General features: G+C 43.4%; 1 protein-coding gene across 1 annotated transcript in view; it reads left to right on the top strand.

Moving 5' to 3' along the window:
- LOC139578266 (protein phosphatase 1H-like) overlaps positions 1–24,248 on the top strand; it is a 51,183-nt gene extending 26,935 nt beyond the window's left edge. The window contains exons 4-10 of the mRNA XM_071405657.1: positions 4,669–4,781; positions 5,218–5,302; positions 6,282–6,400; positions 13,061–13,124; positions 14,666–14,773; positions 17,800–17,951; positions 19,641–24,248. Of these exons, the coding sequence (XP_071261758.1) occupies positions 4,669–4,781; positions 5,218–5,302; positions 6,282–6,400; positions 13,061–13,124; positions 14,666–14,773; positions 17,800–17,951; positions 19,641–19,788 (789 nt within the window). The 3' untranslated portion in view covers positions 19,789–24,248. The remainder of the gene's footprint in view (positions 1–4,668; positions 4,782–5,217; positions 5,303–6,281; positions 6,401–13,060; positions 13,125–14,665; positions 14,774–17,799; positions 17,952–19,640) is intronic.
- Positions 24,249–25,309: the final 1,061 nt, after the last annotated feature.

Raw genomic sequence — 25,309 nt, forward strand, 5'->3', positions numbered from 1 at the left:
CCGATACAGTTGAGTGGATGTCACACACATTTTTGGCTTTGATCCAACAGCAGTCTATTATGGAGAATTTGTTGTTAAACCCGTACCATGATATTCCACACTATTCAGCTCATTCACATACTTGATTTCACAACGTGATAAAACTGCTCTCTTTTCTCTCTCTATCGCTCTCATTCTTTATCCCTGTCACTCTCTCTTCACAGGGACAAGGGAACACTTTTCTGTCCCTCTGCTCCCCCATCTCTTCGTGATCTCGCTTCTTATTTTAATTAACCTAATTCTCAAATAAATGTAAATCTGTCATCATTATTATTGCATATGCATATTTGCCAGTAACTCTGTCTGACTAGTTTACCCCTCTCTTATCTGGGGTAACCACCAACCACCGGCTCGGAGTCTAGTTTACCCCTCTCTTATCTGGGGTAACCACCGGCTCGGAGTCTAGTTTACCCCTCTCTTATCTGGGGTAACCACCAACCACCGGCTCGGAGTCTAGTTTACCCCTCTCTTATCTGGGGTAACCACCAACCACCGGCTCGGAGTCTAGTTTACCCCTCTCTTATCTGGGGTAACCACCAACCACCGGCTCGGAGTCTAGTTTACCCCTCTCTTATCTGGGGTAACCACCACCAACCACCGGCACGGAGTCTAGTTCTCAGGCTGACATGAATCACCACATTCCTATGGAAACGGGCCGTGTCTGGAGGAGGCTGCCAGAGCCTGATAAACACACAGAGACAAGTAAACATCAAAAAGAAACATGGCTCACGACGGCCTTATCAGCAATCTGTTTACAGAAGGACAGAAATAACAGGGGAAGATCAGATCTTTGGGAAGCCTAGTCTTCCTCTCTGCTGCTCTGGAAAGACATGCATATACCCCACTAAAGCTACAGTCAATTATGCCTGTAATGGGGTAAAAACCCTAATCCTAACTTGTTGTCTTGCATTGACTGTTTCTATGTAATTGTGAAATAGTTTTTTTCATTGTGCCTACCAGATGCCATAAGGGAAGAAAGGTGTAGCTAGTTGTTTATGCGGAAAATATTTTATTATTGAAGGCTTCCCTCCCTGCAGCCACAGGCGTTTGATGACAGGATGAATATGTATGCACCGCTACAGATTCAAAACTCACCCTGGGTGAAGGACACATTTGTTCACGTCGTTCCCCTTTCGTAACACACACACACACATACACACACGATCACACAGACAAACACGCGTACACAGACAAACACACACACATCTCCTGAGAAATGTGTTTCTCCTCCAAGCCGACAGCAGTGGTGGAAAACGGTTGCTGGCGTGTCACTAGGGCCTTGTTACAGGAGAGTTTTACACACACACACACACACACACACACACACACACACACACACACACACACACACACACACACACACACACACACACACACACACACACACACACACACACACACACACACACACACACACAAATGTCAGTGAAGACACTTGTCAGCGCATGCTCTGAGTACGCGTCCTGGTAATCCGTCTGGCCCTGCGGCCTTGTAAATGTTAACCTGTTTAAAGGTCTTACTCTCATCGTCTACGGAGAGCGCGATCATACAGTCGTCTGGAACAGTTGGTGCTCTCAAATCAAATCAAATTTTATTAGTCACATACACATGGTTAGCAGATGTTAATGCGAGTGTAGCGAAATGCTTGTGCTTCTAGTTCCGACAATGCAGTAATAACCAACAAGTAATCTAACCTAACAATTCCACAACTACTACCTTATACACACACACAAGTGTAAAGGGATAAAGAATATGTACATAAAGATATATGAATGAGTGGTGGTACAGAACGGCATGGCAAGATGCAGTAGATGGTATAGAGTACGGTATATACATATGAGATGAGTACTGTAGGGTATGTAAACATAAAGTGGCATAGTTTAAAGTGGCTAGTGGTACATGTATTACATAAAGATGGCAAGATGCAGTAGATGATATAGAGTACAGTATATACATATGAGATGGGTAATGTAGGGTATGTAAACATTATATTAAGTGGCATTGTTTAAAGTGGCTAGTGGTACATTTTTACATAATTTCCATCAATTCCCATTTTTAAAGTGGCTGGAGTTGAGTCAGTATGTTGGCAGCGGCCGCTAAATGTTAGTGGTGGCTGTTTAACAGTCTGATGGCCTTGAGATAGAAGCTGTTTTTCATACATGGTTCAGTGTTGCTTGCCTCGAAGCGAGCATAGAAGCCATTTAGCTCGTCTGGTAGGCTCGTGTCACTGGGCAGCTCCGCTATGCTTCCCGTTATAATCCTCTGTGATAGTTTGCAAGCCCTGCCACATCCGACGTACATCACTGGGCCCGAATTCCCTGCCATCCAGGACCTCTATACCAGGCGTTGTCAGAGGAAGGCCTTAAAAAGTTTCAAAGACTCCAGCCACGCAAGTCATAGACTGTTCTCTCTTCTGCCGTACGTCAAGCGGTACCGGAGCGTCAAGTTTGGGACCGAAAGGCACCTGAACAGCTTCTATCCCAAGCCATAAAACTGCTGATTAGTTAATCAAATGGCTACCCGGACTATTGACATTGACCCTGTTTTTATGATTTATTTCATTATTTTAATTGTTTTGCACATACTCTCTTGCACTGACTCTATGCACACTCACTAGACTCTACTCATACATACTACACTGACAGTCCAACACACATACTGTGTACACACACACACACAAAACACACTCTCACACACACACATAGACACACTTTCACATTCTTCACATATGCTGTTGCTACTCTGTTTGTTATATATCCTGATTGCCTAGTTTTGACTCCTACTTTGACTCCTACCTACATACTGTATTGCCTCAACTACCTCGTACCCCTGCACATTGACTCTGTAATGGTACTCCTGGTACACTGAACTAAAATATAAATGCAACATGTAAAGTGTGGGTCCGATGTTTCATGACCTGAAATAAAATATCCCAGAAATGTTCCATAAGCACAAAAAGCTTATTTCTCTCAAATGATGTGTACAAATTTGTTTACATCCCTGTTAGTGAGCATTTCTCCTTTGCTCAGATAATCCATCCACTTAACAGTTGTGGCATATCAAGAAGCTGAACAGCATGTTCATTACACAGGTACACCTTGTGCTGGGGACGAAAGGCCACTCTAAAATGTGCAGTTTTGTCACAACACAATGCCACAGATGTCTCAAGTTGTGAGGAAACGTGTATGGCATCATGTGGGCAAGCAGCTTGCTGATGTCAACGTTGTCAACAGAATGCCCTGTGGTGGTGGGGCAATGGTATGGGTAGGCATAAGTTACGGACAACGAACACAGTTGCATTTTATCGATTGGAAATTTGAATGCACAGAAATACAGTGACGAGGCCCATTGTGATCCCATTTACGGTATTTGTGACCAAAGGATGCAGATCTGTATTCCCAGTCATGTGAAATCCATAGATTAGGGCATAATTCAATTATTTAAAATGGCTGATTTTCTCATGAACTGTAACTCAGTAAAATGTTTGAAATTGTTACCTGTTGAGTTTATATTTTTGTTCAGTGTATGTATAGCTTTGTTTTTGTGGTACTATTTCATTTTTATTTAGCAAATATTTGTTTTACTTTGTAACTCTGCATTGTTGGGAATGGGCTCGTAAGTAAGCATTTCACTGTAAAGTCTACTGTTGTATTCGGCCCTATACAATTTTATTTGACACAAACCACACACGCACACAGTCTTGTAAAACTAACCTTGTGTGTTTCCACAGCGGACTACATGCTAGGGACAGAGTACATGTATTAGCGTGCATTATTTCTTCACTCTTAACATATCTCTAGAGACTCATGACATTGCTGTAACCCAGGGTACACATTTCCACTCATCACTTCCTGGTCTGGACCCGTATTCATACAGCCAGCGTCACAGTAGGATTGTTGACCCTGCGATAGACGAGCATCCTATCCAGGGGAGTATGTAGCCTTGTACAATGTACGATGTACAATGTACATCAAGCTGCTTCACGCTACAGAAAGATTGGCTGCTGCCCTATGAGCTGTTCTTGCTCGGACAAGGCTACATACTCTGGTTTGTGCTTCAAACCATTTTAACTTCTCCACGACTCTCACGATTGTATAGAATAGAAAGGGTTAACTTGTGAAATGGTACATAATTTTGGTAGAGCTATAGGTTGGTTGGTTGGTTACATTTTTTCTGTTAGCTTTTTGATTAATTCAGTGACTGATTAATTATTCTCCTTATTAATGAATTAACATCATGTATTTTTAAAATAATTTTCTCGGTTTAATTAGTGCTAAATTAATCAACCTAATTAAGCCGTGTAATAACGAGTACTCCCTCAAACTTCACCACGTCTTTAGGTTTTCATTTATTGTTTTTTGCTCCTGGACATAATGCTCTTCCTGTGAGTCGTCCTTAATGTGTTTGGACCCCAGGAAGAGTTGCTGCTGCCTTGGCATCAGCTAATCGGGATCCATTATAAATACAAAATGCAAATGTTATATATGGTATGTTACCGTATCAAGGACTTTAATCCAAATCAGGTCCTTATTTCTTGCTACTTTGTAACTGGAAAATATATGTTTAGAGACACAGTTTTTTTGCTGTGTGTGTGTGTACACTTATGTGTTTGTTGGGTTGTGTTTTCAGGATGCCCAGATTGAGAGAGACAAGGCTGTGTTTAACATCTCAGGGGGCTGTACTGCTCTGTGTGCACTCTTTTTATTGGGAAAGCTCTATGTTGGAAATGCCGGGGACAGCAGGTGAGACACGCACACGGGTGGATTTCGATGAGTAAAATATGTCTGGTGAGATCAATCTCTCTCAACTTTTCTGTTTACGCTAGCCTTGGATGTGGTGTGGCCGAAGCCACATTCCGGCTTCAGGTTTGAGTTCAGCTATTAGCATACTGTAATAGTATATAGACAAACAAAATAAGGATACCAATTCAAACTATACAGGAGCTTCTCATCTACACCACATTGCACATAGTGTTGCACACTTGATTAATATAATGATTCACAAATGTGTGGTTATTTTAAAAAGCCTTTAATTTGCAATTTGGCTAACAGAGAAAAAATGCTGTCTACTGGTATTGAGGTCATTCTTGCAGGGACATGTGGTGTGGGAGAGCCATTGTATTTACACACACACACCAACAGAAATAAACACATATTGTTTTGTTGCTTTGCCCTTCAGAGCGATCATTATCCGAGGTGGAGAGGTCATCCCCATGTCTACAGAGTTCACACCAGAGTCAGAGAGGCAGCGCCTGCAGTTCCTGGTAAGAGGAAGAATTCAACTCCTACTGTATCACAACACATGACCACAAAGTCACTACATATGTATAAGAACTTGATGTCAAGTGTCCTTATGTCTCACTCATTATGTAAATGTATTTTTGTCATTATTTTAAACTGCAAAAGTGTTCTGCTCTATTGTTATGAGTCAATGTTCCTCACAAACGGTTTCCTAGATCTAGCTAAATGCCTGAAAGGGACATCATAAGTCCATGTCCCAGGTCATTTGTTGTGTAGATCCAGCTATTGACCTCGACCCTAATGATCATATACAGTATTTTAGACTAATCAAACAAACTATTGTAGTTTTTTAGTTCTTCATCAAATATTTAGCAGCCATAATTTTTGGGGGGTTTCAAATAACTTGCATATATTCAAATACCTTCAAATATTATTTGTTTTTCTAAGAAGTATTCAGGTTACTTTTAAATGTTATTTGTTTTTCTGAGACCTTTATTTGAATATCAAGGGAAATAATTGCCTTCAGTTGATTTTCTATATTCGACTACATTTTTGAGTACTTTGAATATTGTATTGTTGATATTTGGAAATAAACTACAAAATACTAATATTTTCTGCTCAGGTCTGCGTAATAGCTCCCACAGTTCCCGGTAAGTGGAGGAACTCGACTACAACCCCCTGAATCATAGCGAACTTTAGCTGTGCTTGACTGGCGCAATGGAACCAATAGACTAGTCGCAAAAGTGCAAACCCCAGCCATCTAACATTCCAGGCAGAGAAAACGATCAAAGTATTTGAAAGATTTCAAATAGTATTTGAACCCAGGTCTGCTCTGTTCTTATTAAGCACAGCTGTCAGTTATCACAACATATGACTCCCTGTACAGACAGTTACTAGGCTTAACTCTCCTGCCTGGTGTCTTGGTTGGTTTAATAGACTGTTTGATTGAAATGCCCAGTGGATAGGAAGGCAATCTCCTCTCTCTCCTCTCTCTCTGTAAAGGCCTACATGCAGCCGCACCTGTTAGGAGGCGAGTTTACACATCTGGAGTTCCCCAGACGTGTACAGAGGAAGGAGGTGGGGAAGAGGATGCTTTACCGGGACTTCACTATGTCTGGCTGGTGGGTATCTATTTATCTGTCTGGTCTGTCTGTCTCTATCCAACTGTCTATCTGTGTCTGTCTTTCTTTCCACCAGTGGTTTGTTTGATTACTGGAACTCAAGTAATGAGGGCCTTGGTCCTCTCATTGGAATAAGTTAGACAGATGCTGCATTTAGGAAATCATCCCACCCCACCATTTTACCATAGTCATGAGATCCATAATCATTAGATCATTCAAATTAGGCATCTTTGCATGATTTGTCATTGGAACTTTACAGTTTGCAATTTCACAAGCAACTACACAGTACTATTGAAATAATGTCCTTTGTCCGCAATCACTTTGTCTATCTGAAACTCTCATTCTCATCCACGGCACTCAGTAAAGCTGATTGACAGGGAATGCTCTGATAGACCCAGACATACTGTGTTGTCTGTATGAATGACAGGGACAATTCAGCTCATCAGTGATCTGGACAGAACTAGGGCCCATCACAGCTCCACATCATCTTTGATACAGAGGCAGACTGAAGGGAGGAGTGAACGAGCAAGAGGTGATTGAGGGGAGGTTTATTGGTGCTGGAGCTTTGTCAATGCGGTTCTGTGTGCTGTTAAGATGTGCCGATGTAGAGCAGTGCTGCTCCTTATTGAATCCAGAACTGACCATCTGTCTCACTGACTCAGACATGCCTGTGTAACAGTTTAACTTTAGTCCGTCCGGGCGCGAACCAGGGACCTTCTGCACACATCAACAACAGTCACCCACGAAGCGTCGTTACCCATCGCTCCACAAAAGCCGTGGCCCTTGCAGAGCAAGGGGAACCACTACTTCAAGGTCTCAAAGGGAGTGACGTCACCGATTGAAACGCTATTAGCACGCACCACCGCTAACTAGCTAGCCATTTCACATCGGTTACACTCACCCCCCTTTCGACCGCCTCCTTTTCCGCAGCAACCAGTGATCCGGGTCAACAGCATCAATGTAACAGTATAACTTTAGTCCGTCCCCTCACCCCGACCCGATCGCGAACCAGGGACCCTCTGCACACATCAACAACAGTCACACACGAAGCAGAGCAAGGGGAACCACTACTTCAAGGTCTCAAAGCGAGTGACGTCAATGATCCTGCCCGATCGCGAACCAGGGACCCTCTGCACACATCAACAACAGTCACACACGAAGCAGAGCAAGGGGAACCACTACTTCAAGGTCTCAAAGCGAGTGACGTCAATGATTGAAACGCTATTAGCGCGCACCACCGCTAACTAGCTAGCCATTTCACATCGGTTACACTTGTGATGTATTTTTAAACAGATTCCTTTAAAAGTGGCCACTTCTCAGGACTACAACTGGCCTCTAGTGTACCATAACAGACAAAAAGACGTAACTGCATTTGTGTGTGTGTCTGTGTGCTCCCTCACTCCCTCTACCACCTCCTCCCTCTCATGCCCAGTTGGCAGTGAGCTGGGCTGTGAGTTGATAGTGCAGATGGGGGGTTGTTAAGGATGGCAGGCGGTGGTGTTTCAGGGCCGTGTTCAGTTGATGGATGTTTAGCAGCACGCATGTTCTACATTTTCAAACAGCCCGGCAGCCAACAGTGGATGGAGGGAGGGAAACAAGGAGGGAGAGAGAGGAAGCAGGAGATCAATGGACTCAAGCTGTCTCACTGGACTCCTGTTCTCCGAGACAAAGGAGAGGAGAGAGGGGTTAATCCTAGAACGTTCATCATTGTCACACATTTATTTACTGCTCTCTTTTGTCTTTCTCTCTCTTCATTCTCCCTCTCTGTATGCACTCCCCTCTTTCCTGCCTACGATGGCAGTGTGATGTAAATAGTCTATTTTTGGAGAGATACTGTAGGCCCACACCCCTGTCCACTTTGGCCCTGTTTTAATTCTGAACACACACTGCATCGATTTATAGTCTATCAAACTTGGGCAAATGGTTGTCTTGAGGTTTGCCTTTACTCTCTAATATCGCAATCTGTCTGACTCCATACATGACTGACTGCTGCTGACGGCCCCTCAATGTCACCCCACAGTTTATTGATGTGTGTGTGTGTGTGTGTGTGTGCACTGTGAGTGCCTGTTTGAGTCGTGGTTAGTATACTGAGCACGTAAAGCTAATGTCTCTCTCTATCACCCCAGTACACTGAGCAGTGGCCCTGCCCACTCGTAAGAGATGAGATCACTGCTCTCCTGCCCATCTCTCATCACCAGCAGAGTGGAGGATACAGGCTAGCAGTTACTACACCCAACACCTCTCCTCCCCTCTCCTCTGTCACACACTACAGTGTGGTTGTCTGAAATAGACCCCCACACTGTAGAAAACCATGGTCTAATGAACAATGAAATCCACACACTGGTACATGCTCCCAGGGGTAGGTTCATTGGACAACGTTTCAACCCCAAGCTGGGTCTTCGTCAGGAAAATGAGCCTGTGAATGTCTGGTGCTGTTTGCAGCAACCATAGTGTTGTCCCTGACAGTCCCGGAGGTATGAGTGGGAGCAGGTATTATAAGGGGATTAATGTGTGTATGTCACGCTGTCACACATGCTTTATCTCCAGCTAGACAGAGAGAGACCGCGCTCTGAGACTGGGAGCGTCCTGGTAAAACACTAACTTCACTGGGAGTCTGACTCAGTCCCCATAGGGACTAGTCTGAAGATGTCTGCTAGATGTCCTTTGAAATCATGAAGGCTGCTGGGGATTTTCAGTATAAAGCTTTATGTTTTTGTAGGTGAAATGATGGAATGAAAAGAACCTCACAGAATGAGTCAGAAAGGACCATAGATCATATTAAAGTGCTAAAGTGAAGGACAGTATTTCTGTGCTCAGCCTTACAAGTTTGTATAACACTAGATGGATACTGTAGATATGGATGGATACTGTAGATATGGATGGATACTGTTGATATGGATGGATACTGTAGATAGATGGGTACTGTAGATATGGATGGATACTGTGGATTGATGGATGATACTGGATGGATGGATTGATTGATGGATACTGTGGACGGATGGATAGATGGATACTGTGGACGGATGGATGGATACTGTGGATGGATGGATGGATGGATACTGTGGATGGATGGATGGATGGATAAATGGATACTGTGGATGGATACTGTCGATGGATGGCTAGATGGATACTGTAGATCAGTGGTTCCCAAACTTTTTATAGTCCCGTACCCTTTCAAACGTTCAACCTCCTGCTGCGTACCCCCTCTAGCACCAGGGTCGGCGCACTCTCAAATGTTGTTTTTTGCCATCATTGTAAGCCTGCCCCACACACACTATACGATACATTTACTAAACGTAAGAATGAGTGTGAGTTTTTGTCACAACCCAGCTCACATGCAGGACCAGGGCACAAATAATAATATAATCAATCATTATACTCTTTATTTAACCATCTTACATATAAAACCTTATTTGTTCATCGAAAATTGTGAATAACTCATCACATGTTCATGAGAAGGGTGTGCTTGAAAGGATGCAAATCAAATGTTATTTGTCACATACACATGGTTAGCAGATGTTAATGCGAGTGTAGCGAAATGCTTGTGCTTCTAGTTCCGACAATGCAGTAATAACCAACGAGTAATCTAACCTAACAATTTCACAACAACAACCTTATACACACAAGTGTAAAGGGATGAAGAATATGTACATAAAAATATATGAATGAGTGATGGTACAGAACGGCATAGGCAAGATGCAGTAGATGGTATCGAGTACAGTATATACATATGAGATGAGTAATGTAGGGTATGTAAACATTATATTAAGTGGCATTGTTTAAAGTGGCTAGTGATACATTTTTTACATACATTTTTCCATTATTAAAGTGGCTGGAGTTGAGTCAGTATGTTGGCAGCAGCCACTCAATGTTAGTGGTGGCTGTTTAACAGTCTGATGGGCTTGAGATAGAAGCTGTTTTTCAGTCTCTCGGTCCCCGCTTTGATGCACCTGTACTGACCTCGCCTTCTGGATGATAGCGTGGTGAACAGGCAGTGGCTCGGGTGGTTGTTGTCCTTGATGATCTTTATGGCCTTCCTGTGACATCTGGTGGTGTAGGTGTCCTGGAGGGCAGGTAGTTTGCCCCCGGTGATGCGTTGTGCAGACCTCACTACCCTCTGGAGAGCCTTACGGTTGTGAGCGGAGCAATTGCCGTACCAGGCGGTGATACAGCCCTACAGGATGCTCTCGATTGTGCATCTGTAACAGTTTGTGTGCTTTTGGTGACAAGCCAAATTTCTTCAGCCTCCTGAGGATATGCACATAACTCTGCACTGTTGGGTTGTATTGGAGAGTCTGTCTTAAATCATTTTCCACACACAGTCTGTGCCTGTATTTAGTTTTCATGTAGTGAGGGCTGAGAATCCACTCTCACGTAGGTACGTGGTTGCAAAGGGCATCAGTGTCTTCACAGCGCGATTTGCCAAGGCAGGATGCTCTGAGCGCAGCCCAATCCAGAAATCTGGCATTGGCTTCTGATTTATATTCAATTTTCACAGAACCGCTTGTTGCAATTTCGATGAGGCTCTGTTGTTCAGATATCGGTAAGTGGACTGGAGGCAGGGCATGAAAGGGATAATGAATTCAGTTGTTTGTGTCCTTTGTTTCTGGAAAGTACCTGCATAATTGAGCATCCAAGTCACTCAGGTGCTTCGCTATATAACATTTGACATTGTCTGTAAGCTTGTTCATTTGCACACGAAAAATCATACAATGATGGAAAGACCTGTGTGTTGTCCTTGTTAATGCAGACCGAGAAGAGCTCCAACTATTTAGCCTAAATTTTGTCCCGCACATTGAATATAGTTGCGGAGAGTCCCTGTAATCCTAGATTCATGACATTCAGGTGAGAAAAAACATCACCTAGATAGGCCAGTCATGTGAGAAACTCATCATCACACAAGCGGTCAGACAAGTGAAAATGATGGTCAGTGAAGAAAACTTTAAGCTCGTCACTTAATTTAAAAACAATTGTCCATACTTTGCCCCTTGATAACCAGCACACTTCTGTATGTTGTAAAAGTGTTACATGGTCGCTGCCCATATCATTGCATAGTGCAGAAAATGCATGAGAGTTCAAGGTCCTTGCTTTAACAAAGTTAACCATTTTCACTGTAGTGTCCAAAACGTATTTCAAGCTGTCAGGCATTCCCTTAGCAGCAAGAGTCTCTCGGTGGATTCTGCAATGTACCCAAGTGGCGTCGGGAGCAACTGCTTGCATGCGAGTTCCCACTCCACTATGCTCCCTGTCATGGCTTTTGCGCCATCCGCACAGATACCAACATGAGCAGCATCTATGTTAGGTTACATACGGACGGTTAGTGGAATTCCCGCAAGAGAGTAACGGTTAATGTGATTGGATGTTAATTATTTGACTAGGTTACCTGTATTTGACATAGTTGTTATTTCTCTGAACTCTAGATGGTTTCATTTTATTTTTGGCAGTGAAACGAGGCTACTCAGGCGAGGGGGGGAAAAACCCACCCAACTGTATGGCCTCATTGGAAAATATAAATGGACTGTTTTGAAAATGTGATTTAAAAAATGTGCCTCACATTTTTATTTGGCGTACCTCCGACGGCCAGGGGTACGCGTACCCCAGTTTGGGAATACCTGCAGATGGATGGACGGATACTGTAGATAGATGAATAGATAAATACTGTGGATGGATGGATGGATAGCATGGCCTCAGATCTAGCTCTGCATGCTGCAGAAAGTGCTGAGTGTGTGAGTCCTGCTGGCCCAGGGTGGAAGCATATGGTCTCAGAGTGGAACCAGTAATCTACAAACCATTCCAGTCCTGTCTAACCCTCCTCTCTCTACACCAGCACAGCTGAAATGCATCTGACAACATATGGTAGGACGGCTTTCATTACCAAGCTGGTGTTTATCACATTCACATGGAGGACCAGGTGTGAATTTAGAATAGAAAATCCAGACTCCTTTCAGTTGGTATAAATGGTGTGATTTGTGACCATGGGGTGGTTACTTTCGATGTGGTCATAACTGCTGCTTAGAAAGGAACGTTTAACACTGAAAAAGAATGGGCAGTAGGCATCATGTGCATTAGTACATTGGCTTTCTTAAGGAGCCAGTATAGATGTCTTACATTGAATGTACTATAGATGCCCAGATTCAAATGTAAGACCTTTCCGTAGCACGTGTGTAATACTTTCCAGTCTGATCTCTTGTACTGCATCTTCATCGACTCCCAGTCACATGCTGTTGAAAAATGCATGAGTGGGGGTTGTTTAAACACTGCTTTGAGAATATGGAGGATTATACAGGGGGGGAAAATCAATCAATCACCCCTCTTTACACACACACACACACACACACACACACACACACACACACACACACACACACACACACAATCTGAAACAGGAACACCATCTCATACATTCATTGGTATTTCCCACTTTGTCAAGGGTATATTTTCACAAAAACAGCAAAAAAATAATAATATGTAAAGATATGTTTTCTCTCTTTGTATTGTCTGGGTGTTTCTCTTTTCTTCCTAACTCTGTCTCCTCAGCTCGTCTCGTCTACAGGCCCTGAGGGAGGTGGTGTATCTCCCGGGCACACTGCGTACGAACCACTGCCTGCCTGGCTGCCATAAAACAAAAACCCATTAAAGTCTCTTCTCTCCTGTGTGCAGGGCATATAAAACCATTGAGGACGACGACCTGAAGTTTCCCCTAATCTACGGCGAAGGGAAGAAGGTAAGACTACTCTCGCCGTACTGCCTGCTTCTCTCCCTGCTCCCTGCCTGCTGATAGGGTTACTCCCACAGCCTTGTGTTGCTAAGCTGTAATCAAAGCTCCACCAGGGCACCATTAGTCAACCCAGTGTCACACTGGAGGAAGGAGCAGTTTCAGCCTGCAGGAAGGCTCACTATGGTGGCGTTACAGACCATCTTTATAACAGTCACACTGCACACACGATAAGATTGCTAGCCTATATCATGTTAATGTGGTTCTTGAGATGCCAAGCCAAAGTCTGGCTATCACAGTTTGCTACTATGCCCATCATCTGACATGTAGGCAGTAGGGGGTTGTGTCGTTAGTTGAGGACCAAGAAGATATCCCCCCCCAAATGCAGTCTGTTACCACACCACACAAACCCTCCTATCACATTTGGCTGTTCCCACAACATCAAGTGCCAGCCGAAGCCAGTCCCTCCTTTACAGAGGGGGAGAGAGAGATGAGTAGATAGGGCAATAGTGTAGGGAGAGAGGGCAAGAGATGGGTAGATAGAAGGGAGGGAGAGATGGGTAGATATGGCGATAGAAGGGAGCAGATGGGTTGTGCTGGAGAGGAACGCCAGAGCACTTCAAAGCCCGGCACAGCATGTTGGGGCCGTACATACGCTCAACAATTAATCCCAGGATGTTTCTCCTTAACCGCCCGAGGAGCTCTCTCTTTCTCCCTCTCTCCCTGTCTCTCTCCATCATTATCTAGTCTCTCTTTTCATCGCTCTCTAGTTGCGGCATTTGCACTGCATACTGATCCACGGTCAGGCCAACGGACTGTACGACTGCCTCCTCAATCTCTCTCCTCTACCTTTACTCTTACCCCCTCTTTCTTTCCTCGCCCCCCTCTGTCGCCCATTCTCTTTCTCATCTTCCTCACTCTCACCGCTTCCCTCCTCTCTCTCCCTCTCCTCCTCACATGGCTCCTATTTGATATAGATTCAATTAGTACTGCTCCCCAGCTCTGAGCCGATAGTCCTTTTCAGAGACAGAGGCGATATGTGCAGACAGTAGCAATCAAAAGGAATTTCACACAGAGTACAAATGAGGGAGACCGTAGACCGTGCCGGCGTCTCAGACTAGGGAGAGAGGAGATAGATCGTTAAGGATTGTGTGTGTTTATGAAGATCAGATTTGCTCTGAGAGAACATATCCTTGGAGGTCATCATTATAAGGTCATGAGGCCATCATTGGTCCAGTTTTCAGTTCTGCCCTGATGAATAAGGAATCTCAGAGGGGAGTATGATTTATCTGCGCCAGGGTAAATAGAATTTCAATTTAGTAGATTATTTTAAATGAGGATTGTTATTTCAATTCCCCATCCCGCCGAGTTGAAAAACCGGTAGAATTGACCCTGAGGTCCACACACATCAAAAGACTTCAATAGATCAAATGATTCCAAACATTGGTTTGAAATAATTATTGTTGCCAAACAGAGTTGGGGAATGAGGGTCATGGGGTCAGAGGGAGGTGATTATAGTTCCTCTCTTTGATGGTCTCATCCCTCCACAGGCCCGTGTGTTGGCTACTATCGGGGTCACCAGGGGCCTGGGAGACCACGAGCTCAAAGTGCATGACTCCAACATCTACATCAAGCCCTTCCTGTCCTGCTGTCCCGAGGTAGAGTACGGTACTCCTCATTTTCTATTTCCTGTCTATCAATAACCTGGTGGGTTTTTAATAGTTCCACATTCCAGTGCATCAATCCTTATTGACCTCAAGATCATCATGATACAATGAGAGGAAGCCATTCCTGTGTTCCAAACGGCACCCTATCCCTTTTATAGTTCACCGCTTTTGACCAGGGCCCATCAAGTCTTAAAAGAAGCTCTCACCTCCCAACCAACCCTCCACTGAACACGTACCTCCTGCCTCCTGATAGTCAGGAAGCTCTCAACACTCTCTTGATCTTTAATTCATCACCCTCTGAGTTCAGTCATGGTTCAGGCAGTATGCAACTACTACAGTAGATTAGCTTTTTTTTGAAGATCTCTTCTTTTGAACCTTTTTTCCTTGCCGTCTATCTGCCCTTACTGTTGCTTTAAAGTCACAGTAAATACATGTGCAGACAGTATGTATATAAGATGGAGGTCGTAAAATTGCTATGGAATCCAGCGGTCAGTGGTTTCCACTGCTTCCCATTGGGTGAACCGAAGGTCAAGGCTCTTCCTGTTAATCACTTCCTGTTGTGGGTCAAAAGTAAGATGTGGGAGAGTCATCACTGTTTTACAGTATGACGTCTCCATTTCGAAATCTCCCTTGAACTGTATTGTGAAACAGATTCTTAAGATTGCGTCTCCCATTGCTGGTTATTATTCCAGTCAGACAGAGGTTGATAAGACAATATTTTTTGCCTTTAGCCTTTTGACTGATTCTTTCACAACCATTATTACAACACCGTCTTCATGTAGTGTTTGTTCAGTGACTGACTAGCACTCCCAGTTTGTGTGAGGTGACGTGATATGCCTCCTATGGAGGAACAACATGTCCATGGTTATCGCCATAACAGTACTCCCTCTACCAGCACATTGAAACAACAATACTTCAAAACCATGGCACTTTGTACAAAGACCAAAGCCAGAGGCATTACTTAGTGCTCTCTGATTGTGACATACTGCAGGATGCCTTTTCATTATACCAGATACTTGAAGAGCGTGTGCTGTAGCAGTGCTAGTAGACGGAGTAGCATTGATCTATGCATTTAGAAGACCTCTTTGTGGAACCAGCAGGCTATAGCTGTCTGTTATCATAAAAGACAGGGGTACAAGACAAGATCAAGAACAAGGAAAGGAAGAATGTATGTACAGATGAGTCATTCTTCATAGCCTGTTCATGAAATGGATACTTTGAGATTTTGGCAAGGAGGCCCTTTTATCTACTTCCCCAGAAGTAGCGAAGTAGCGTTAGCACAATGGCTGGAAGTCTATGGGTGAGCAGATGCAGTGCATTCGGAAAGTATTCAGACCACTTCACATTTTCCACATTTTTGTTACATTACAGCCTTATTCTAAAATTGATTAAATATGTTTTTTTCTCATCAATCTACACATAATACCCCATAATGACAAAGCGAAAACAAGTTTTTAGAAATTTTTCCAAATTAAGAATAATAAACAGAAACCTTATTTACGAAAGTATTCAGACCTGTTGCTAGGAGACCAGAAATTGAGCTCAAGTGCATCCTGGTTCCATTGATCATTCTTGAGATGTTTTTACAACACCTGTGGTAAATTCAATTGATTGGACATGATTTGGTAGGGCCCACACCTGTCTATATAAGGTCTCACAGTTGACAGTGCATGTCAGAGTAAAAACCAAGCCGTATGAGGTCAAAGGAATTGTCTGTTGAGCTCATAGACAGGATTGTGGGATGTGGGGAAGGGAACCATAAAATGTCTGCAGCAATGAAGGTCCTCAAGAACACAGTGGCCTCCATCATTCTTAGATGGAAGAACTTTTGAACCACCAATACTCTTCCTAGAGCTGGCAGCCCGGCCAAACTCAGCAATCGGGGAAGAAGGGCCTTGGTCAGGGAGGACCAAGAACCTGATGGTCACTCTGACAGAGCTCCAGAGTTCCTTTTGTGGAGATGGGAGAACCTTCCAGAAGGACAACCATATCTGCAGCACTCCACCAATCAGGCCTTTATGGTAGAGTGGCCAGATGGAAGACACTCCTCAGTGTCAGGGACTGGGAGACTAGTCAGGATCGAGGGAAAGATGAACGAAGCAAAGTACAGAGAGATCCTTGAAGAAAACCTGCTCCAGAGCGCTCAGGACCTCAGACTGGGGCGAAGGTTTACATTCCAACAGGACAACGACCCTAAGCACACAGCCAAGACAATGCAGGAGTGGCTTCGGGACAAGTCTCCGAATGTCCTTGAGTGGCCCAGCCAGAGCCTGTACTTGAACATGATCAAACATCTCTGGAGAGACCTGAAAATAGCTGTGCAGCGACGCTCCCCATCCAACCTGACAGGATCTGCAGAGAGGAATGGGAGAAACTCCCCAAATACAGGTGTGCCAAACTTGTAGCATCAAACCCAAGAAGACTCATGGCTGTAATCACTGCCAAAGGTGCTTCAACAAAGTACTGAGTAAAGGGTCTGAATACTTATGTAAATGTGATATTTCAGTTATTTCAATTTGCAAACATTTCTAAATGCCATTTTTTCCTTTGTCATTATGGGGTATTGTGTGTAGCTCTAACTTCCTTCATACTGGGAACAGAGACATAAAAATGTTTTTTACAAGTTCTTCTGACTCTGGGGAAGTAGATAAAGCGCCTGATTGCCAAAATCCCAAAGTATTGTGTGGAGGGAGACGGTGTTACAATGTGTGGAGGAAGACGGTGTTACAATGTGTGGAGGGAGACGGTGTTACAATGTGTGGAGGGAGACGGTGTTACAATTTGTGGAGTGAGACGGTGTTACAATGTGTGGAGGGAGACGGTGTTACAATGTGTGGAGGGAGACGGTGTTACAATGTGTGGAGGGAGACGGTGTTACACATTGTGTAGTGCATACCTCTGAATGATGATGATTTTCTATCACCATTAATGGTCTACAGTGCAGACCGGATGTGTCTGTGATCTTCTATTTTCTCTGTAATAACATCACTATTACCTCCCTCTCTCCCCATCCACAGGTCAAAGTGTACCCTCTGACGCAGTATGAACACGGGGTGGATGACGTCCTGGTGATGGGGACAGATGGGCTGTGGGACGTTCTATCCAACCAGGACGTTGCCGAGGCAGTCACTGGTTTCCTTGCCAACTGTGGCCCTGACGACCAGCATAGGCATGTTCTACGTTCCATGTTTCGCTCATACTACTGTAGTCCAGCTGCTGACAGACCGATGCTGTGGTCAAATCACACTCACCTCGCTCTTATTTGGAGAGGATATGCTTCTTATAGTATCTTGCCGTAATTACACACATTTTAAAAGTATTCTCTGAAGTCGATGAAGAGCTTGTGAGACTAGTAACGTAAAGGTTCCTGTCTTGAGGATCCCATGGCATGGTGGTTGATTTAAGTGATAACATTGAAATCATATCTGAAATGTTCTACCCCTTTCTTAGTTTGGGGTTAAGTCAGTGGCGTGCCTGGGGCCTGGGCCTTCAGTGAGGTCCTACACAGTCCCACCCGAATTAATCCACCTCTTATTACCATCATTATGATGCCATGGCTCTAGACAATATACATTTAGACAGAAACGCAGTATAACCAGGCGTTGCGTCACCTTGAAATTTTTGGGTAAACAGTGTGGGTAAACGGTGTATATTTCCCTATTTTTCTTCACCTTTTCATTGTGCAGCTCCGTTGCCCTGCGCGCTTGTTCGTTGAGCTGTAGATCCACTCGGGTGTCCCCAAAAGTTTTCAAAAGCACCATTGCTTGTAAGTGCCCAGCTGTACTTTGGTGTCTCGTTGCTGCCTTGGTTAGACAACTCAAGTTTGCAAAGCCAGTGTGGCTCCAAACACCAAATCGATCACTTGCAAATAATAGGCATTCCCAGCAGTACAGTTTGCAGTGCTTCTCGGAGCCTGTGAGCCATTGATAGCGCTCGTAGTTGGACCTTTGAAAGTGGGGAACGAACCCCTTTCCCGCCTGTGACAGGCTTTGTAGCGTCGGCGTCGGGCGACCTCTCCTTACAATGTCTAACTTTTCTTGAAAAGTTTGTCTTGAGAATGGCGTTATAATTATATCCTCGACCAAATCGATATCTTCTCCTCCTTCCGCCATTGTGGGTTGAAAAAACAGCTTAGTAGTACGCGAATTAATTAGTTTATCAAATTCAGTTTCCTAGTTCTGAGGTTCTGCATAGACCTGCCCATAGGACCTGCCTCTCAATATTGGTAATCCAATCAAAAGACGTGCACGCACTACGCCTGCTAGCTGGCTCCTGTGTAACACTGGAGCCAGCCAGCAGGCGTACAATAGCCAACTCTAAAGCTGATTGGTTGACACTAAATTTTCATTTCCATTCACTTTAAGCTAAAAGCGCCCGCACTGTTGATTCTGAAGGCACGAGGGCAGATTTTAGACCCCTGGCAACACATGATGGCTGAATATGATTGGATAAAAGATCTAACATAAAGACCAGCCCTCCAAATCTCAACCTGGGGCTGGAAGCAGTGCAACCAAGAGGAAAGCTATGAAATGAAGAGTATAACTCTTACTCTGGGGAATAATTTAATACATATTTGTGGGAAAATATATTTAAAAAAAAAAAATTATATTCTGATGATGTTTAGGCCAGCAGAGAAGGCCTTGCAGGCCCTGACGGCCCACCACTGGGTTAAGTAAGCTCCAGATGACTGGTGGGAGAGTGTAGAGACTTTCTAAAGTGTAGGTTGTAATGTCATCTCTCTCTTGCTCTTTGTTCACACACTGTATGGAGATGAATACAACTAACTGTCTGCCCTATGTCAAAGTATATTGTCCATAGTGTCTTCTAACTGTCTTTTGTCTCTTCCATTGTGACCCAGGTACACGATGGCAGCTCAGGACTTGGTGATGAGGGCACGGGGGGTCCTGAAGGACCGAGGCTGGAGGATAGCCAACGAACGTCTGGGCTCCGGAGACGACATCTCTGTCTACATCATCCCTCTGAGGTACGGCAACCTGCAGACCTAGCCGTAGCCCAGGCCCAGCTCACCACCACCCACCATGGGACTCTAGACAGGTTCTGTGTCCAAAATGACACCCTATATAGTGCACTACTTTAGGCCAAGGCCATGACAAGTATTGCATTATGTAGGGAATAGGGTGCAATTGTAGGTGTTCTCCCAACCGGCAGATCTAGCTAAGGACCAGCTCACCACCCACCATGGGACTCTAGACAGGCTGCCCCCCTCTCCCATCTATCCTATCCCCTCTGTCCTAAAATCAATGCCCTGGTGCTCTCACAGTGCTTCATCCCGAACGGTTTTCCTGAGGAAACAAAATGGCTGCTGGTTGTTGTACAGTACAGGGTAGCATGATTGTTCTTGTCTCTTGTGAAAGGAAGGAAAATCTCAGGATGTTCCAATATACAGTACCTTCAGTTTCTTCTTGTGTTTCTGTGCTGCAAAGGAACAAAGGACAATTCTGGATTTAAAGGCCTACCGGGGCCATGTATTTCGAGTAATTCATAACCAACTCTTTGTTGTTTTTCAGTAGGCTACGGCTTCTGCATAGCCAAATATTTTCTGATGCAATGGAAGAGTATTGCTTTCACAAAGGCAATACTTCTCTTATGGATATCACATGGGGAAAGACAAAGGGACTCTTTCAAAGTGCAATGCTTTATGGGATTGTTTTTTATCCTTTTTAGATGAGATATTGTTACTATATTACTGATTATGAACAGGTAAAAATGCTTAAAAATGAATGGATTTTAGATATCCATGCTGTACAGTGTAAAGAACCTGTTTTGAGTTGTCTGTATATACTGTACGTTATGAAACCTCTCCTGTCCCTATGATCCATTACATACATAAGTCACTGACCTAGACAGTACAATCCTACCACAGACAAACTATAGCCTTCAGCTTTCAGAACTAGTGTTCCTCTCTAAGTGTAAGGTGAATGAAGTCAGTTTTATGGTCGTTGTATTGCCAGTGACAATGTTAATCTCTCATTGTTTCTTTTTTCTTAATTTTGATAGGTTTGTTTTTTCTTTGTCATTGCGATGACCCTGAAAGTGGATTTACTTAAAGGATGTGAAGGAACACATTTTATACATAATTGTGAAACAGCTACCTCATGTTTTCCCTTGCCCGTTTAACCTTTTATGTTTCTATATGTCAAATACTTGTTTGCATCATCCTGTTTGCGTGCTCGTTTACTTTTCAAATATGAAACAGCCATTCCTTAATTAATTGTCACTAGTTTTCATACAAATATAGCTTAGTTTAGCTCTGTAAAAAATATTAGGGAAACTGTATAGCGACATGAATAGGATGTAAAATGGGTCAGGTTTACTGAATGTTCTTACAGCTGAATCCTAAATTGAGACATGGTTGTCATTTTATCTTATTGAGACGTGCTTGATTTACTCAAAAGTTCAAGTTACGAGTGTGGATCTCTCAAATGAACATTCAGTCCTTGAAGGCTAGAGTTACATCCCTTAAGCAGATACATTGATTAGCAAGTGCTTGGGAGGAACACATGAGATTAAATTGAATGCTGGTATGAAAACTGTTGCTCTCTGTTTTTTGTTGTTTTTAAGTGATCTTTACTTGTAGTTTACTGAACATGTCACAACTCAGGGAGCTATGTGACCGATTCTCATGCCGGATGCTATACAGAAAATGTGTCTGTACCAGAGGAGGCTGGTGGGAGGAGCTTTTGGAGGACCGGTTCATCGTACAGACTGGAATGGAAAAATGGAACGGTATCAAGCACATCAAACATGGAAACAAGGTTTGACGCTGTTCATTCAATGCCATTCCAGTCATTACAATGAGCCTGTCCTATAGCTCCTCCCACCAGCCTCCTCTGCTCTACAGGAATTCTTATTTTATCCTGAATCCTTGTTATTATGCAGTCTGGTATTTACACTTTGCTGAACAATACTCTGCAAACTAACCATTTAGGGCATTAACCTGAATCGATTGCTGTTCAGATACAGTATGAAGGATGTACAGTGTATTCTTGGGTTTCCACCTCTTCCATTTTCTGGATAAGAAAATAGAGGATGTAATGCCAGGTGCACTTCCTTTATTCAATGCAGTATGATGACAATGTTCCTGGATGTCCAGTCATGAACTACACTAATGGACATTGTACACATCTCTCCTACTGCCGTGGGACCTCTACTGATGCCACTGGCGCTCTAAAAACACTCACACAGTCACTAATGATGTCAGAACTTGGGACTTGCTAGATGTCGTTTTAAGTGGATTCATCTCTGAGTTGTTTAAAACCGTTGTTAGGGAGGTGTTGATGTGTGTGTCGCTGACTAAGACCGCACTGTTTCGAGTCCAATCAAATTAGTCTAGTCATGGCCTAATCCATGTTAATTTGTCTCTGTTCCTTTTAATGTATTTGGCATGTTTCTTTTCAAGCTGTTTCAAAGTGTTTTTGTTCTGATAACACAAACTTTACTCATCTATTTCTCTATGACTGACCTGCTCAAAACATTGCAGAAAGAGGCCCAGGGCTCTATTCAGTCTGGATCGCCGAAGCGTTACAGATTGTGATAGAAATGTAAAGGTACTTTCAGATTGAGACGATTTAAGCAGTGTTTACCGTGAATGCAGTCTCCGCTAGCGTGGGAACATTGGCTTTACATTTCAATCACACTGTAACGCTGAACTTAATCAATACAGTTGAAGTCAGAAGTTTACATACACCTTAGCCAAATACATTGTTAACTCAGTTTTTCACAATTCCTGACATTTAATCCAAGTAAAAATTCCCTGTTTTAGGTCAGTTAGTATCACCACTTTATTTTAAATGTCAGAATAATAGTAGAGAGAATGATTTATTTCAGCTTTTATTTCTTTCATCACATTCCCAAGTTTACATACACTCAGTATTTGGTGGCATTGCCTTTAAATTGTTTAACCTGGGTCAAATGTTTTGGGTAGCCTTCCACAAGCTTCCCACAATAAGTTGGGTGAATTTTGGCCCATTCCTCCTGACACAGCTGGTGTAACTGAGTCAGGTTTGTAGGCCTCTTTGCTCGCACCCGCTTTTTCAGTTCTGCCCACAAATTTTCTATAGATTGAGGTCAGTGCTTTGTGATGGCCACTCCAATACCTTGACTTTGTTGTCCTTAAGCCATTTTGCCACAACTTTGGAAGTATGCTTGGGGTCATTGTCCATTTGGAAGACCCATTTGCGAGCCAAGCTTTAACTTCCTGACTGATGTCTTGAGATGTTGTTTCAATATATCCACATAATTTTCCAGCCTCATGATGCCATCTATTTTGTGAAGTGCACCAGTCCCTCCTGCAGCAAAGCACCCCCACAACATGATGCTGCCACCCCTGTGCTTCACGGTTGGGATGGTGTTCTTCGGCGTGCAAGCCTCCTCTTTCCTCCAAACATAACAATGGTCATTATGGCCAAACAGTTCTATTTTTGTTTCACCAGAGGACATTTCTCCAAAAAGTATGATCTTTGTCCCCATGTGCAGTTGCAATCTGTAGTCTGGCTTTTTGAAGGTGGTTTTGGAGCAGTGGCTTCTTCCTTGCTGAGCGGCCTTTCAGGTTATGCCGATATAGAACTCGTTTTACTGTGGATATAGATACTTTTGTACCTGTTTTCTCCAGCATCTTCACAAGGTCCTTTTCTGTTGTTCTGGGATTGATTTGCACTTTTCGCAGCAAAGTACGGTCATCTCTAGGAGACAGAATGCGTCTCCTTCCTGAGCGGTATGACGGTTGCGTGGTCCCATGGTGTTTATACTTGCGTACTATTGTTTGTACAGATGAACGTGGTACCTTCAGGTGTTTGGAAATTGCTCCCAAGCATGAACCAGACTTGTGGAGGACTACACATTTTTTTCTGAAGTCTTGGCTGATTTTCTTTTGATTTTCCCATGATGTCAAGCAAAGAGGCACTGAGTTTGAAGGTAGGCCTTGAAATACATCCACAGGTACACCTCCAATTGACTCAAATTATGTCAATTAGCCTATCAGAAGCTTCTAATGCCATTCAACCTAGTGTATGTAAACTTCTGACCCACTGGAATTGTGATTAAGCAAAATAATCTGTCTGTAAACAATTGTTGGAAAAATTACTTGTGTCATGCACAAGTCTTAACCGACTTGCAAAAACTATAGTTTGTTAACAAGAATTTTGTGGAGTGGTTGAAAAACGAGTTTTAATGTCTCCAACCTAAGTGTATGTAAACTTCCGAATTCAACTGTATGTATTGAATAGAGCCTCAAGCAGAAGCAGAATGTAAACATAAGTGTAAATAAAATGTAAAGGATACTTCTGGAACAATTCTCTCCTTTGTACTACTCTATGTGCTCTACATTGTTCTTAAGCCACAAGAAAAGAAATTAAGTCAACAGGCATTTGTAATGTTTTGGAAAATACAAAGAAGAAAATAATTTGAAGGATTGCTTTTCAAATGGATTAAAAATACTATGAGCTGATTCTGAAGCCTTTTTTCTTGTAAATGTTTCATAAGGAACTGTTTACAAAGGGTACACTCATTTACACAACGTACCATTGTGTCTACAGTATTTACCACAACAGATTTAGATAGTTCTATATATCAGATAGATACAGTAGACATACTGATGTAGGAAGCCTTTGTCTAGAGTGTTCAGCTCTCAATCCCCAGACTGCACTAAGTGTTTTGCTTTAGACAGATGGAAGGTGCTACAAGAGGTGGTGATTGATTCCTGGGTAGAGCAGTGCTCTGGTGAGCCCTGTATGGCAGGCTGGGCCCCTGGGGGAGCAGACATCTGGAGGGAGGAGGTCGACTGGCTGGTTGCTCTATTACCAGGGCTCTCCATTTGTCTTTCTGTTATTCCTCACATTGTGACTCCTTGCCTTTTTTCTTACCTGTATTGGAAGAGTAGGTTCAAGGTCCCTCCCCTCAGACCTTTTTCTCCAATGCATTTGAGGAATCGAGGGGAATATGAATTGAGAAATAACCCATCACAGCACTGCCCCGCCTCCCCACCACCACCAATCACACACAGCCAGGGAACTAGAGCAGCTTAGCAGGGGCACTCTGGTGTGTCTGTGCACTCATTGTGACACAGTGTCATGATACTCAACTCCCTGTCAGAGTCCCATGGGGTGAGGGGTAGGCCGATCAGTTAGAACAAATCCCCAACTGGCAGATGGAGCTTCTGCGAGGGAGAAAGGAAGGCTCGTGGGAGACTGGGGGATCGTATGACACCCATGCAACTGTCCACACCTTCGGGTGTGTATGTAATATATTTTTGTCAATGTCTATACTGAACAAAAATATAAACGCAACAATTTCAAAGATGTACTGAGTTACAGTTCATATATGGAAATCAGGCGATTGAAATAAATTAATTCGGCCCTAACCTATGAATTTCACATGACAGGCAATACAGATATGCATCTGTTGATCACAGATACCTTAAAAAAAAAAAAGGAAAAAGGAAGGGGTGTGATCAGAAAACCAGTCGGTATCTGTTGTGACCACCATGTCCCTCATGTAGTGCAACACACC

Source organism: Salvelinus alpinus, chromosome 6 (genome assembly GCF_045679555.1).
Source record: "Salvelinus alpinus chromosome 6, SLU_Salpinus.1, whole genome shotgun sequence".
Taxonomy (NCBI): Eukaryota; Metazoa; Chordata; class Actinopteri; order Salmoniformes; family Salmonidae; genus Salvelinus; species Salvelinus alpinus.